This window comes from Malurus melanocephalus, unplaced genomic scaffold (genome assembly GCF_030028575.1).
Source record: "Malurus melanocephalus ecotype Western Australia unplaced genomic scaffold, MMel_1.1 scaffold_238, whole genome shotgun sequence".
Classification (NCBI taxonomy): Eukaryota; Metazoa; Chordata; class Aves; order Passeriformes; family Maluridae; genus Malurus; species Malurus melanocephalus.
This window is the reverse complement of record NW_026623470.1, coordinates 712,810-728,920: the sequence shown is the minus strand read 5'-3', so window position 1 is coordinate 728,920 and position 16,111 is coordinate 712,810. Positions and strand designations below refer to the sequence as shown.

At 35.6% G+C, this 16,111-nt stretch overlaps 1 protein-coding gene across 1 annotated transcript in view; it reads left to right on the top strand.

Annotated features, from left to right (window-relative positions):
* RYR3 (ryanodine receptor 3) overlaps positions 1–16,111 on the top strand; it is a 155,507-nt gene that overhangs the window by 139,007 nt on the left and 389 nt on the right. Inside the window, exons 92-105 of the mRNA XM_057375080.1 lie at positions 239–297; positions 978–1,146; positions 1,745–1,831; positions 3,566–3,763; positions 4,156–4,286; positions 6,254–6,296; positions 6,913–7,040; positions 7,949–8,009; positions 8,773–8,919; positions 10,591–10,725; positions 12,512–12,668; positions 13,658–13,722; positions 13,832–13,932; positions 15,556–15,607. Coding sequence (XP_057231063.1) covers positions 239–297; positions 978–1,146; positions 1,745–1,831; positions 3,566–3,763; positions 4,156–4,286; positions 6,254–6,296; positions 6,913–7,040; positions 7,949–8,009; positions 8,773–8,919; positions 10,591–10,725; positions 12,512–12,668; positions 13,658–13,722; positions 13,832–13,932; positions 15,556–15,607 — 1,533 coding nt within the window. The remainder of the gene's footprint in view (positions 1–238; positions 298–977; positions 1,147–1,744; positions 1,832–3,565; positions 3,764–4,155; positions 4,287–6,253; positions 6,297–6,912; positions 7,041–7,948; positions 8,010–8,772; positions 8,920–10,590; positions 10,726–12,511; positions 12,669–13,657; positions 13,723–13,831; positions 13,933–15,555; positions 15,608–16,111) is intronic.

The window sequence follows — 16,111 nt, the reverse complement described above, 5'->3', positions numbered from 1 at the left end:
GTCAACAGGACTAGCTAGGGTATTATCAATACCCGATAATGAAAAAGGCCCCCAGAAAAAATTCGGACACTTTCACCGTTAAAATATAGCCTGAGCTCTCTATTTTTAAAAATCTAACACTTTAAAAGTGCAAAGTGCTATAAAAATATTATTATTTTATTTGTTTCTTAGGAGACAGTAAACTTAGCCAAATTTTATTTGAATGGATCCATTTTGACAGTTATAATGTTTTTTGCAGATATCTGAAATTGCAAAAGAAGCTGGAACACAAAGAAAAGCAGAAGCTGAGAAGGCTGAGTAAGTCAGTTTTACCAAATTCCTACATTACTCCTTGGTACTTCTTAATGCTAAATAATTTGGCCAGAAAGAATGCAAGCAATGCTTGGTATGCAAAGAACTTTATGTAGACTTTGTCTCATCAATATTTTGAAAATATACTAAGAGGTATATACCATATTTAGCAAATATATTAAAAGATGGCAGACCATCTCAGTAGGCAACACAATGGCAATCTCATTTTTGTGGCCCTTGACAGTTATGCATATATAGACCTGTGGTCACCATCTTTCTCTAAATTCCCATAGAAATTCCCATAACTACCTTTAAAAATGATCACAAGTCCTACAAAAAAACTCTGCAACTTATCGTTACTGCTTTCTGCTTTCCTACAACCCACGAAAATTTTCATGCAACAGTATTGGATCATTAAAATACAAGATTTAACTAACCCAACCATTTTTATTGATTGCTTTTATTATATTGTGAACTTGACAGCAGATACATTCTTTTGTCCAGTCATCCTATATATGACTGCCTAAACAATATTTAAAATATTTATCTTGCTTTAGCAGCATCCTACTTTTAAGGAGCCAAAACTTTTGAAGCCAAACTTCATGAATTCAAATTATTTTGAAATGAATGCATTTACAATAGTGCAGTTTGGCTAGGTATTTTTGTTTAGTTAACATTTCTTCTAGCATGGAAGATGGTGAGAAACAAGATAAAGCAAAGGAAGTACAATCCGAGCAGTTAGAAGAAGGGAAAATGAAGAAAAAGAAGAGAAGGCACGGACAAAAAATTGAAAAGCCAGAGGCTGTTATGGCTAACTTCTTCAAAGCTTTGGAAATTTATCAAACAAAGATGCTTGTAAGTCTGTCTTAAATTCTTTAGTCATTGAATTTTCATTTATAGAGCCCATTTTTGATATTTAAAGGAGAAATGTCATCATTAAGGGAATACTGGCATGAGTTTTCAGAGCATTGGCTATAGTCTCTCTCTTGTGATTTTATAATACTTTGTAGTATAATTAAGTGTTTCTGTGTGTAATTTCCAACAGGACAGATTAGCCTCTTGACCTCCTTGTTAGGAACTCCCTATTTGCCATTATCTAACTTCAAGAATCTTTAACCCTACCTTCTATTTTTCTTTGATCTTAAAATGATGAAATGTTGAATTCTCTGTAAAGTCTCAAGTAGTTTTTTTTCCAGTATTCTAACATTTCTTCCCACACTCCTTTCTATTTCAGTCTTCTCTGACTTAAAATTTTAAGTCCATTATTTTTAATTCCATTTATCATGAAGTGGGAGAATAGGCTACCAAGAAATGCTCTTGCTTTTTATAATTAGTCTATGAAGGCAACACAATAATGTATTTACTGTTTTGAAAATCTTGCTCTCTACTTTTCTTAATTTGACATTACCCACAGGCTACCTTTAATTACTTTTTTTTTTTTTTTTACTTTCAGCACTACTTGGCAAGAAATTTTTATAACTTAAGATTTCTTGCACTATTTGTTGCATTTGCCATCAATTTTATTCTTCTATTTTACAAGGTAAGGTTATGCACAGTTCTTTAACTATTTTTGTTAGTACCAGAGGATACAATATTTTAATGTTTATGACTATTCTGTTTTTATTTTATTCAGGCTGAATGAAAAGAGATTCATTTAATTTCTCCTTTATAGCTGAGTTTATAGGTACTTTTTAATTTATTCACGTAAATCTGTTATTGTTTGGAATGTTAATCTTATTCTGGGAAAATTAAAATTGACTAAAATAAGTCAAATGTCAAAACTGTTGAATTATTTTTCTTTATTCTCAAGATATTAAGAGATTTCAGTTCATCTGGTTATTCTCAGTTACTTCTTTTTATTTTTTTTTTATAGTAGGTTACAGTTCTCTTTATCTAGCACACTGATGAAGAAAGCTGTTTGTTCACATTTTAAACCCAATCTTACAGGTTCACCTAAGGTTGTTTCACATTCTGGGATATAACAGCAGATGATACAGAGCAGAACACCTTCAGCAGCCTCCACTAATTTTTGTCATGAATCTTCACAGCTTTTATCCATGAAACAGATTAGAATTCAATAAGGAGTACTCCCATCCATAAGAGCCTCACTTTTTTTCCTTTCCATACAAACATGAAGTCTGAAAGAAGAGTTCTGATTTATCTATATCCTAAAATCTGTCCCTTTTGCTTTTCCCCTCCTAGCTATAGAAAGTTTCAGTAAGCTGATGAATCTTGTGTTTTTTAATCTTACGTATTCTAGTTCTGTTGGTACAACCAAAAATTTCAACCACAAAAGCAGCTGGCTGAACATTCAGTCCAGAAGTAACAGAGTTCTGATCAAAAATACCTTGAAATGCAACTCATGTAAAAGAATTTCAGTCTCAGAGGCAGGGCAGGTAAAGGTGGAAAAAGTTATTGGAAACTGGGGAGAATGTACATGCACATTCCAGAAGAAAGACCGTCATGGCTGCTTAGGGCTTCCGTCTTGCCTCTTCCTTTCTTTCTTTCCCATAAAGAAGATGGACTTCAAATATTCATGTAGAATTCTGCTTTTGTCTGTGCCAGTCTCTTTTTCTCCCCTTTCTCTTCTGCTTTTTGTTGAGTCTGGTGTGTGACAGGTCTGTTCTGTTGCAGAGAAAGGAAAAAAGTTTGTTTCTATCAGTACAAGTCCATCTGTCATAAGAAGGGAAGGGTCAGTGGGAGTCACACAGGACTGGACAGGATTTTAGCTTTCAGATAAAGCTGTCAAAAAAGGGCCACTAGGGATTTTATTTTAAAGGCCAGGTTTTAAAAGTCACTGGAAGAATTTAGGGCAGTATGTCAGCTGATGAAATACTGTATATAATCTGTAAGGTTAAAACTGAGTAATAAAATAAAAATTTATGAAAAATATGCAAGTTGATAACATGAAACTTCATTTTTTTCTAGAGTCTAGTTATAAGGAACAATGTATTTTACAAAAAAAACCCCTCGAATTCAGTCATAATAGATAATACTAATAATAGATAGGCCTGTTTTTTTTCAAGAAATTGTTTCTGCATAGTTTTCTGTTCTTTGTTTTAGTTTTGCTATGGCATTGTTAGAGATTTGTAAACTGCCTGTATTTGCTTTTTCCGGATTTTCTTTGCAGTGAAATCACGTGATGTGGAGACTTTTGTTGTGCAAATGAAGGACATCTTTAATGAGCAGGGTTTGCAAACATCATTTGTCATTAGAGTAAAGGAAAAGTTTTTAAGTTTATTGTGTGTTTTCAATGTGCTTGAATTTTTCTCAGGTGACAGAAGAGCCCCTTGATGAAGTAGAGGAAGACTCTAATCTCTGGAACTCTTTTGCTGAAGAGGAAGAAGAGGAGGGCATGGTGTTTTTTGTTTTAGAAGAAAGTACTGGCTACATGGCACCTGCCCTCAGAGCACTGGCAGTTATTCATACTGTCATCTCCTTTGTCTGTGTGATTGGATACTATTGCCTAAAGGCAAGGTTTTAATCTTACTACTAATCTATTATTTGCATTGGCTATGTCCCAAAGTGACCCTTGGTGCTAATACTGGAATACCTATTTGAACCTAGTTGTTTGCAAATTCTCACTGCTCAATATGTGGGTATTTTCCTCACGTATTCCAGTAGAAATGAAGTTAACCTTTTTCACAGCAGTGTGTGTGTGTTTTGGATTTGTGGTAAACAGTACAGGTCATTGCCTTGGCTATTTTCCTTCTGGTTATTGCTGCACAGTGTTTGTGTAGCCATTGGGGTGCTTGTGGGAGATTCTGTGTGATCTTTGGTCTTACATTTATTGTATTATAAAGAGTACTATAGRAACCAAAAGTACATAAACCATGATAAAGATGTCCACTGTCATTTTCACAGGTCCCTCTGGTTGTATTCAAGAGGGAAAAGGAGGTAGCCAGAAAGCTGGAATTTGATGGACTGTACATAACTGAGCAGCCAACTGAAGATGATATTAAAGGACAGTGGGATCGCCTCGTAATAAATACTCCGTAAGTAAACTTACAGTAAACTGTTTAAAAATTCTGCATCTCATTAAACCACTGATCCAGAACCTTTCCTGTCCACCTGCCAATTAGTTCATCTAAAGGAAAGGCACTTAGCACCTTATGTATACTTAGATGCTACAGTAGTAGATTCTAATGTGAAATCCTGTATTATCTGTTTATTTAATAAATACTATTCCACCTCCTTTCATTTCCTAGGGTTTGCAAGGATTATGTAGCTTACCAGTGTCTCCACAAGACATTTCACATATTAGTCCCTATTAAGAAAGGTTTAAAAAGAGAACTTCCATCCTTTCCAGTGACTCAGCTTCACTTGTAGAGTAATATTCTCCTCCCTTTCATTCCCACTCCTTGATAAAGAGATTTGTATATGACAAGAGAAGTAAATCTAGTGAGAAATAGCAGTCCTAGGATTTGAGTAGGTCTGGCAGGAATTTCTGTCGGCATTAGCAAGTACTTTAGTAGTCATACACGGATTCTAAGAGTCTCATCAGTAAGCTGCAGCAGTTTGTCAGAGTGACACACACACACACACAAATACAGCATCTCAGCTCTCTTCCCTGGAAAGAATGCCTTGACTACAGGCTGTTTTTCAGAATTTAGATGAGCTAATAGGAAGAAATTCTTTACTATAACAGTTGGCGAGGCACTGGCACAGGTTGCCCAGAGAAGTTGTGGATGCCCCATCTCTGGAGGTGTAAGGCCAGGCTGGTTGAGCCTTGGAACAACCTGGTCTAGTGCAAGGTGGCCCTGGCCATGGCAGGGGCTGGAACTAGTGATCTTTAAGGTCCCTTCCAACTATGATTCTATGATTAGAATCTCTAAAATACTGGAAAGTCTTGAATGCTTTGTTTTCCTACACCTGAATTTTAACAATTTTCCCTAATTTCAGTCAGCAGTATGGACTAACATATATCATTGAAGTTACAAGACAAGGTAATTGGTAAACTGGAGAGCTTGCTTATTTTCCTACTAGCTTCTTTCACTAGTGATTAGCAACTTGTCTAGATATCAGTCAACAAAAAGACGCATAAATTAATGAAATGTATTGTCAGTTTATCCCTAATGACATACTGTACAGTCTGTTTTCAGCATGTTGCACTCTCTACTGAAGTTAAACAAAAGACTAAGGCTAATTTAAGCAGCCTAATCCTTCCCTCTGATGTTAACTAGAGTTTCAAAGTTTAGTGCTGGTACTGTACAATCAGAATAACCACTGCTGGAGCGTACTCAGTGTTCTGTATATACTGAAATGTGCTTTCTGTAAATGAGAAAAAGTAATTTAAAATGCAAAAGAGGAACCCTGACAAATTATCAGATGTTTGTTGGAAAAGGAGATAGACACAAGTTGGCGACACTATGATGTACTTTGCTTAAAAGCCTGAGAAATCAAGAAAATAAATAATACAGAGCACTGGACTAGAATATAACATCTGTCTGAGTCACTAGAAGCATTTGCCTTTATTTGGAGTAATTTCATTCAGAATTCCAGTTCAGAAAGGTAAAAATTGGAGCATAGTATAAAATTATTTATGCTTCAAGTTTCTCTTATTTTCCTCTGAAAATCATTGTCTGGTTTGATTTTTATGGCTAGGAGTGATAAAGTGTTTATTTAGGAATGATTGCTATTACTAACCTGCAATTATGGAATTGATAGTCTTATTAGGTCATAGTATTTAGCCTGCTGTCCTTTTGTAGACAGTCCTATTTGTTGATAGGAAAAATAAGAGGGGTGTGGAAGGAGCAGATGATATTGCAGCAAATTAAGATTAGTAACAGGTGTTGTCCACATGAAATCATTCCCATAATTTGAAGTGCAGTGAGTGAATGAAATGATACCAAAATTTGCAGTGTTCAGGAACATGATATTTTCTCTTATTTTGGTTTTGTTTTTTTTTTACTTTCCCCTAACAAGTTAAATAACTTGAAATACCTTTACTTTATCTGTGTAGGTCCTTCCCTAACAATTACTGGGACAAATTTGTAAAACGGAAGGTAGGCATTTAATATTTCTATTATGTTATTCAGAACAATAATCTACTACTTGGTTAATTTGGATATCCATATAATATGCCTCTGTACACGTAAATAGACAACTGAGAACCATTGAAATGTGTTTTATGGAAGTCATTGTTATGTTAAATGTCTTGGTGAACAGGCAGCTGCAGCGTAGGTGGGAGGAGGGAGGAAGACAGAAGGCTGTGGTTTCCTTCCTAGACACAGACATTTGAAATAACTTTGTGCTGTCAATCAGCCAGCAGATCTAATTTACAATCATTGTCATCTTTAGGATACAAAGCCCCCTCATCGCCCTAAAAAAAGAAAAACATGCCAGCTTAAATGACAGCAAATTATACATAAGCTTTCAGATAATAGCCTTTAATGCTTCTATTTTTCTTTTTTATGCTCCCCTGGTTTCCTGGGAGTTCTTACTGTTCTAGTAGTGTTAATTGTGAAGGGCTTTTTTTTTTTTTTTTTATTTTTTTTTTTTTTTTTTTTTTTTTTTTTTTGTTTTTTTTTTTTTTTTTTAAATTCCTGACAACTACTGGTCTAAAGTAGGTGAATGTCACCAAGGAGTTTCTCTGAGCAAAAGCTTCTCTTCCATTTTTAGGTTATCAACAAGTACGGAGACTTATACGGAGCAGAGCGCATTGCAGAACTTCTGGGTTTGGACAAAAGTGCCCTTGATTTTAGTCCAGTGGAGGAGAGTGAACCAGAAGAGGCATCTCTGGTGTCATGGTATGACTTTTGAACTTCACAGACAACTTATGTTTTGGTATAACTTCACCATCAAAGACAAAAATGGATTTCATTTTGGAACTGTTGTGATTTATTTCCTCAGCATGGAAAATTCAAATGGATAAATCTTTCTAGTGTGGAAATAAAATAAAATAGCTTTCTATTTGTTCTAAAACCTACTTGTGTTATAAAAGTAAGAAAAAATCCCAATGAGTTTATGCTGACTGATATAGTTGGCCACTCTTTTATTTTAAACAATAATTAATATAGCATTTAAAAGGTCTTAAAACAGATTTTATAAACCAAAGGACAGAAAAAGTATTGATAATAAATACCTAGATAACAGGTGTCTAGTACAAATGCAGAAATGCTTTCCTGACTTAGTCAAGACAAGGGTTTGAAAGTGTCCCAGTCCCAAATTATTTATGCTTCTACAAGACTTGGTTTTCTCAATGTTCAAGATGCACAAGATTTCCCTTTGCATGCCATTGTCGCTAATAAAGTATTTAGAATAAGAATAATATTTGCAGAAGGCATTACCTTTTCTCTTGGTCATGCTGGCAATATTTTACACTAGGCAGAACACTTATCTCTTGAATTCAGGCAATCTGCATTTCACATATCAGTACTTTTGGCACACATTTTAATTTTTTAAGTCTGGAATATGGCAGTATCACTCCTCCTGAAATTGTTACTGGTTTCGTTAGTTTAGAAATTTTTTATGGGTGCTCAGAATTAATGAATACTCTCTGAAAAATTAAGCACCTGCATCACTCAAAAAATGAAGTTAATTTATATGACCACCTTTAGCTAAAAAATCTGTGTGCCAAAACGAGTTTGCTGTATAAATACAGAACTCAATACTTATTTTCAACATTTATGCATTTCAAAAATTTTGTATTTTCTAGGCTAAGCTCCATTGATACAAAGTACCACATTTGGAAGCTTGGAGTTGTTTTCACGGATAATGTGAGTATGTTACCCTAGAAGAATATGCATCACTTACTCTAAACACGATTGTATGCCTTCCACCATCTGCTTTTATTTTAAACAAATATACACAAATAATATTGCATCACAGAACCATTTTAATATTTTTTTTCTGTCTTGTAGCAAATTGCTTTAATTTATGACAGAATTTTAGTTTTGATTCTAAAAAGCAATATGCACCTCCTCACCACTGATACAATGTCAGCATTTCAGAAGTAAATGGGGAGCRCTCCCACTCAAGAATCTACACACACACACGCCTTGGAGTGCTGAAATCCGTGCTGTTAACAAGTGGGACTGAGCTTTTACAACATGAAGTGATTGAGTGCAAGTCCTGTGTCCCCAGGCTAGTCATGCTTGCTCAGCAGAGCAGCATCTATCTTTAAATAAGTTTATTAATACTACCACTGACAGCTTCCTCTGTCAGGAAGCACCAGCCTTCCACATCCCTGCCAGTGCCAGTAGCTGTCAGGATACACACGGTTTTCACACCCTTGTGATGTCAGGTTTTGGGATTGCTGAGTGAGGCTGATCTGAGCACTTTTCAACACCAAAAGCAGTGTGACATCTCCCTCCAGCAGTGGTAATATTCACAAGTAGGGTGAAGTTTGAGCCGTTTCATCCCTACATAGGCCAAGTGTCCTGCTACAACAACTTCAGTGACTTAAAAAAAGCTTGCTCTGGGTCCAGTAATCCACATCAACAGMTGCTAATCCTCTGCCACCTTTTACTTTCTCTGCAGTCATTTTTATACTTAGCTTGGTACACGACCATGTCTATCCTTGGACACTACAACAACTTCTTCTTTGCTGCTCATCTGCTGGATATTGCTATGGGTTTCAAGACATTGCGAACTATTTTGTCTTCAGTCACTCACAATGGCAAACAGGTTAGTGCTACATGCAAAGGTTGGAAAATAAACACATTTTGTAAAAGTACTAGGAAAAAAAATGGTTGTACCAGAAATATTGGAATGCAATTCATTTTTATCATGATATGATTGAAGAACAGATCCCATTATATCTTCTGCAGCATACTTAATACATGTTAAATCCCATGACATTTTAATAATCTGTGCAGCACCATGTGAACAATCTATGCCCACCAAGTGCTGATAAAGAAGTTTCCCTCAAAATATAAAACACATCATTTAAAAAAAAAACAAAAATATTAATTCCCCAGCTTCTGCTATATGCTCAGTGATAAATAATAATACACAATCCCTCCTTAGCTGCAGGAGTATTATGATCTGAGAATCCAATATTTGGCTAGTAATAATAGGCTTAAAGGTGTGGGCATTCTGTCCTGTGGAATACACTTCTGTGTTGCTTTGCCATGAGAAAATCAGGTTCATAAAGTGTACTTCCAAAACTAATTACTAAAAAATTTCCAAAGAGAATCATTCTCTAATCTTTAAAGACTCTATGTTCCTAGCTAGCATAACAACAAAACTCAAGCGTTACAGTTAGTTTTTAACTTACATTTTAGAAATCTAACAGATCTTCCCCAAAATACAATTTCAAACATACACATTCCATTCCTTCTCAAATGCAGTAACATATATTCTAAGCCCACTCCAATGCCCTGCTAGATTTGTCAAAACATTTTAAACCACATGATGTTTTGGAAGAGGCATAAAAATATACCCACAGAAGGTGATGATGTGTATCATTACAAAAACAAATGAAAGATCTGGTTTTATCCTGTCTATTTTATCTTCAAGATGACCAAACTCATATTAGTTTTAATGATTGCAATGACTGGTATATTTTTAATGAGTTTTTTTTAAATGTAAAAGTCAAAACTGAGCAAAGTTGACGAAACTTTGAACCCAAGACCATGGTTTTTCACTACTTCTTAAACAAAGATTAGTTTTTCTAATCCTGTTGCCTTTCTGGCTAGTAGATTTGAACACTGAAAGACAGCTGCAGATTTCTAAAATTGAAATGTTCACTTTGGGAGCTGACAGATCTGCAGATAGTGATAATTGATCAGCTTGTTCTTCAATACTCTTATGTTTCTTTTAAAAGAGTAAATACTGGTTTTTGCATTCTTAAAAATATGTAGTTTTCAGTAACTTCTCTCCAGAGCTTTATCTTCTAACACCAACTTCGACAGACAATATAATCTAGTCTCACTAACTGCTAAACTTTTTCACCTAATGATTTTGTTTGCTTAAAAGCAAGACCTGGAAATTACTTACTTTTAACGAAAATTTTTTCTATCCATTTTATCAACAGCTTTGCTAAACAGCTTTAGAACAGAAAATAGACTATGATAAGTGGTTATCAGCCCTACTAAGTCCCAGTTGCAATTATCTGTCAAATTATGTAAAGAGTTTTATTTTTAATATTTTATTGTATATCCAGTGTTTCAAGTTACTGTAATTTTAAGAGTGCAAAAATTGCTTTGGTGATACACAAGTGCTATCTTTAGTTTCCTTATTGGAAAGGTACAATGTGACCCATTTTCAATATTTAAGGCAATGCAACAAGCTGGCATGTCTCTTCTAACAAAACTAAATTGGAACCTGCTTTTCCTGTCATGTCTCCACACACAGCTTGTGCTCACTGTGGGCCTCCTCGCTGTGGTGGTGTATCTTTACACCGTGGTGGCCTTCAACTTCTTCCGCAAATTCTACAACAAAAGTGAAGATGAAGATGAACCAGACATGAAATGTGATGACATGATGACGGTAACTAAAACATCACCTGCATGCCTCTAATATCATCCTGAATTTTCAAATGGATACTTTAGATAGAATGATAAGTCAGGAGGGATGTGTTAAATCCATTGAGTTCTTCTTCTTCTTGATACATATCATTTTGGAAATATGAATAGTCTTGACATCCCCTCTGCATTCTCCAGTGGTCTGAACTCAACAGCTAATAGATGACGCAAAGCAAGATATTCTGAGTTTTTCTCCTAAATTCTGTGGTGTATGATTTGCTGCAATGCTTTTACAGCTGAGGATGGTAAACCCTCAAAGTAGAAATGAAAAGTAAAAAGTAATCCTCAAAGTAAAAAAGGAATTTCTTGACCAACTGGTCAGAGCTGCTAAAAGAAGCTGTGTTGTCACAACACAAATAAACCCCACTTGTTTCCAATGTTTGCAAGTGAGACTTGCAAACCTGTCCTTATCCAGGTTAGATGAATTATATGATGATATTAGCATTAGTTATAAAAGTCTGCTCCAAAATTACAATTAATAATTTAGTCATGAAGAAAGAAGTCAAGGGTGAGAAAGCAGAAATTACAACTTATTATGAGTGATAATCTTATGATACCAATTTACAATCAGATTTCTACCCATTGCCATTTGAATGTGATTTCTGCCAAAATATCACATGCTGTACAGATACATATTAATTTATGAACAGGATTTGATTTTCTTACTGTATACAGAAAACATGAATTCAGGTATTAAAAATGTAATATTCTGAGTTTTTATTTAATTTGTAGAGCTGATATCTCCCATGGGACAGAAACTCTCTGCCCTGCATTATATGCCAAAGATAGAATAAAATAGCTCAGAGCAGAGGTGTATCACAGACTTCACAGAATGATCTTCCCTACTCCTGAACGTTCTTTTAAACACTTAGTGCAGGTTAGACATGCAAATTGCAGAACGTGTGAAATCTGCCCAAACTCTGTGAGTTGGACACTATGGTGTGGTTATAAAATATAACTATGGTGTAGGAGTAATTAGCATAATAAAACTGTACTACATTTTAAACCACTCTATCAAGTAAGGTAAATTCTAAGTTACATTTCTAAGCATTATTAAACTAGTACTAGCATCTTATGTCATCAGTATTATAAAAATGGATGTATACTTCTGTTTAGTGTTTGCTAGTGCCAAGTTCTATACTCATTATTTAACGCCCACTGCTGTCTAATGTGACTCCAGAAAACTGACTGTACTCAGAGACTGATACTGTTTTTAACCCACACTGTGTGGCTGAAATGGTTTACAAAATTCTGTAGCCAATCATACAGGAACATCAATAGCTGATCACTCTGGCAGAATATTCCATTCCAATATACTTACATAGTTTAAATATACAGATTATTAAATATTTTCCACATTTCTAAACTTCATTGCAAGACCAAAAGATGTCCTCTACTTACTCAAAGCAAGGTAGCACCTTAGGAATTAATATAAGGAGTAGAATATAGTTGAATACAGAAAATACAAATAAAACCACCCCCAAAATCATCTCAGTGTGAAAGACCCAGGGAGTGCGGAGTGGGTAACAGCTGATGCTGATTCCCCCTTAGTAAGTATCCCTCAAGGTGGAATCACATTAGTTAGGAACAGATTTTTGGTGCAGTGTGTATGATACATGAGGAATATTATGTATTCTTGTTACAACAAATTATCAAGAGAATTATCAGAGCAGAATTTTTAAAATAAGAAAAAAGCTCCAATAGAATGATTAATGGTAAATACATCTGCAATTTTCTTGTCTCTTTTTTAGTGTTACCTGTTCCACATGTATGTGGGTGTAAGAGCTGGTGGTGGCATTGGAGATGAAATTGAGGACCCTGCTGGAGACCCTTATGAAATGTATCGAATCGTCTTTGACATCACATTTTTCTTCTTTGTCATCGTTATCCTACTGGCCATTATTCAAGGTACCACTACTAACTGTAGTAGACATGGTTCAAAATCCGTTTGTCACTGTAAACCATAGTTATGTTTGAGGTAAATTTAGCAGTATTGCTGTAAAGACTCATTTCTAAGTTTATAAAATCATTAATTCTGAAAGTAATAATTTTATATTAATTAATACATAATGTCCCAAGTATTACACAAAGTCAAAGTACAAGGAGTGTAACTTACCCGGGTTGTGCAGTGTTTATGAACACTTTTACAAGTATCCAGCAATGATGAAGCTTGTGCAGGATCACTGTTCTTCCTATACTAAGCATTCAAACTTAGGAGAGCCTTGCTGAAGACACTCTTCCCACTTTTCACTTAGAATCACCACAGCTGGCTGGGAATTGAAGCTTTCTCCTTGGAAAGGGTAAATGACAGGGACACATAGCCATTTCCTCCTTTCTTTAGAGGCTGATTTGCAGTTTTAATTGGTTTGCAGCAAACAACACCCCTCTTCAGTGAGAGGCAGCATTCAGCACTCATTGCATAAACTCTTCTGAGGCTGTTAGGAAAAACACCACGGTTTTATGGCAGTCTGGTGGTAAAGAAAAAAATGCAATGCATCTAAACTGAGAAAAAGTTACAAATGTCACAGCTCCCAGAAAAATCCAATTCTTTTCTTATTACTTTGAAAATGAAAAAATCATTCAAATGTGAAGCAGACTTACAAACTGGCCAAGGTGGGCTATGAGAGCAGAGCTGTCTTTATTGAACAAGAGCTGGGATACATGAGTTTCATGAGAAGGAGAGTGAAAATTAATTTCATTCAGGGGAAAAAAAGAGATGAGCTTATGTAAGGTTAAATGGACTATAATAAAGCACAGGAAAGTCTTTCCACACTCCAGATTGTGCCTCTATGTATAAATACACTAAATTCAAGACAGTGGAGGATGACTGGCTGACGTTACTTGCAATATGAATATTGCTAAGTACTGAAGTGTTGCTACTTTTCTGTTTGAAATAGGTCTGATTATCGATGCTTTTGGTGAATTAAGAGACCAGCAAGAACAAGTGAGAGAAGACATGGAGGTAGGAAGCACATTCCATTTTTCATTTCTCTTTCATTTCACTAACTAGATTGTTACCAGTTAGTGTCTTTGAGATAAAATTCATCTGTAACCACAACTTTTGATTTCAGACCAAATGCTTTATTTGTGGAATCGGCAATGACTATTTTGACACAACCCCACACGGCTTTGAAACACACACTTTGCAAGAACATAATCTGGCAAACTATCTGTAAGTACATTTTACAACTGGAATTGTGAGAAAGAGACCTTTCAGATGTAGTGTAATTTAGGTGCACACTTTGCTGAAAATCCCAAGACAGAATTCTGTAAAACTGAGGAATATCTCCTCTCCCTTCTGGTCTCCGCTCCTCTATTCCACACAGCTTGGTTATCTTTAAAGTGTTCACCTTACACATAACAAACCTTAAAAGAATGAGACCAGAAGGCACATCAGCTACTAACTTTGCTGAAAGGAGAGCCAGGTATGGGGGAGAAGAGGGGACAGTTTAATAAGTTGCTTTAGTTTGGAAGTTTTGATTTTTGCAAGTGACTTCTGGGGGCTGGTAATGCTGATGAGATCATAGAAAATCAGTTTCAATTTGCCAAAAATAAAACCAAAACCAAAACAAAGCAAATAAAGGCACTTGTAGAAAGTTCTTGAAAGATAAGCTCCAAAAATAATTAACAATTCTGATCCTGTAGTTCTTTTGTGACAGTGGAGCTTTTTGAAAACTTGAAGCACTCAGGAGCTGTAGATGTTTAGGCTATACCACAGACCCCCAAGAGACTGCTCTTCCACTTTCATTAATAAATATAGAGAAGACTTAGGAGGATAATAAAAAAGTGGATCTTGTTGTAACTTGATTAATTACTAATACAAAGATAAATTATATTAGCAATGTGCCAGCAGAAGCAAAGAAGCTGGTAAAGTCTTACAGCACTATGGCTTTGGAATACTGCATCTGAAATTTTTTAAATTAAAGAAAACTAAAAAGTCTGCCTCCTGGAGTGGAGACTACATGATTGTTTGCATAGCAAATGACACRGACAAAATCCGTTGCCATATGTGATGAAAATTTCCATTAATATCCATATTTTTACCAGTCTACAACATCCAAGCTTTTCTTACTATATTGAATTGCTTAACTGGTACATGGGCACTTCTGAATTCACACTAAAATTAAAAATTTCCTTCATATTAGAATATATAGTGAACAATTTTTTTAACCAGGTTTCCCTTTAATTAGGCAATTGTTAAAGTCAATGTACTTTCCTTCCTTCACAATGAAAGCACATCCTAAGCTTAACTCCAAAAGCACTGCATCAAAAGTGTCCCAACATGAGTGGTATGACCTGTAAACAGCTCACAGTTGGTTCTCTACTGTGTTCCTGAAACTCTCCATATTCGACTGAGCACAGGTGCTGGGGAAGGATAGCCTCAACCTATGAGCTGTACAACAGGAGTATTCAGAATTCCTGGTGCAGCTCAGTATTTACCACACTTGTACTTCTCATGCAGTAGCCATAGTAACTCCTTCCAAGGTGAGATGTTAGAGCATATGTACATAGAATTTGGCATATGCTTAATTCAGGTATTGCTACTAACAGCGAAATGAAGGAGATGATAAACTGCATTTTTCTACATCTATAGATTTTTTGTCTGTTAGCACTTACTTCCACAGGAGACATGCTCCAGGACAAAGTTTTCTCCCTTAAAATAGGCACTTTAAATGCCTAGCAGTGTCATTGCTTTGTGGGTTGGCATAATCTTCCTCACATACCCTGGACTAGACAATGTTACGTCTCTTGTTATGCCTCCTGCATTAATACCCACTTCATATGCTTGTTTCAGGTTCTTCTTAATGTATCTAATTAACAAGGATGAAACCGAGCATACTGGCCAGGTGAGTAGAAACTAAATGGTTTTCCTTAAGTTTATCTTTCAACATTTTTATCTTCTYGAGCCCTGTTGCTGTGTACCAGCAGGTGGAACTGATGTGCCGTTGAGAAGTGGGGATGATGCCACTCTCCCCAGGAGTCTACTGCCAGCAAAAGAAAAGAAGGGTTAAAACAAAAGGGGGTGGGGGGGATGATGCATTGTGCTATTTCGCCCAGCAATCAACTCTGTCTGAAGTCAGTTACTAGTGATCTTACTGTCATCTTACCTCAGAAAAGAAAATCTCAAATGCACCAGGTGTAGTTTATTCCCAAAAGGCTTAAGCAGTTAAGCTACTTTATTTGTCATCAAAATGTCTATGTATATGTAGATAGGGATTTGGGTATCTGTATGTTTAGCATTGTTAAGCCCTAAAGGTAAATAAATAAGAAAAAAAAATCTAGGATTTAATTATATCATATCTCTAATAAGAAGCTCAGGCAAATGCTACAAAAGTACCTTTGTTTTCCAT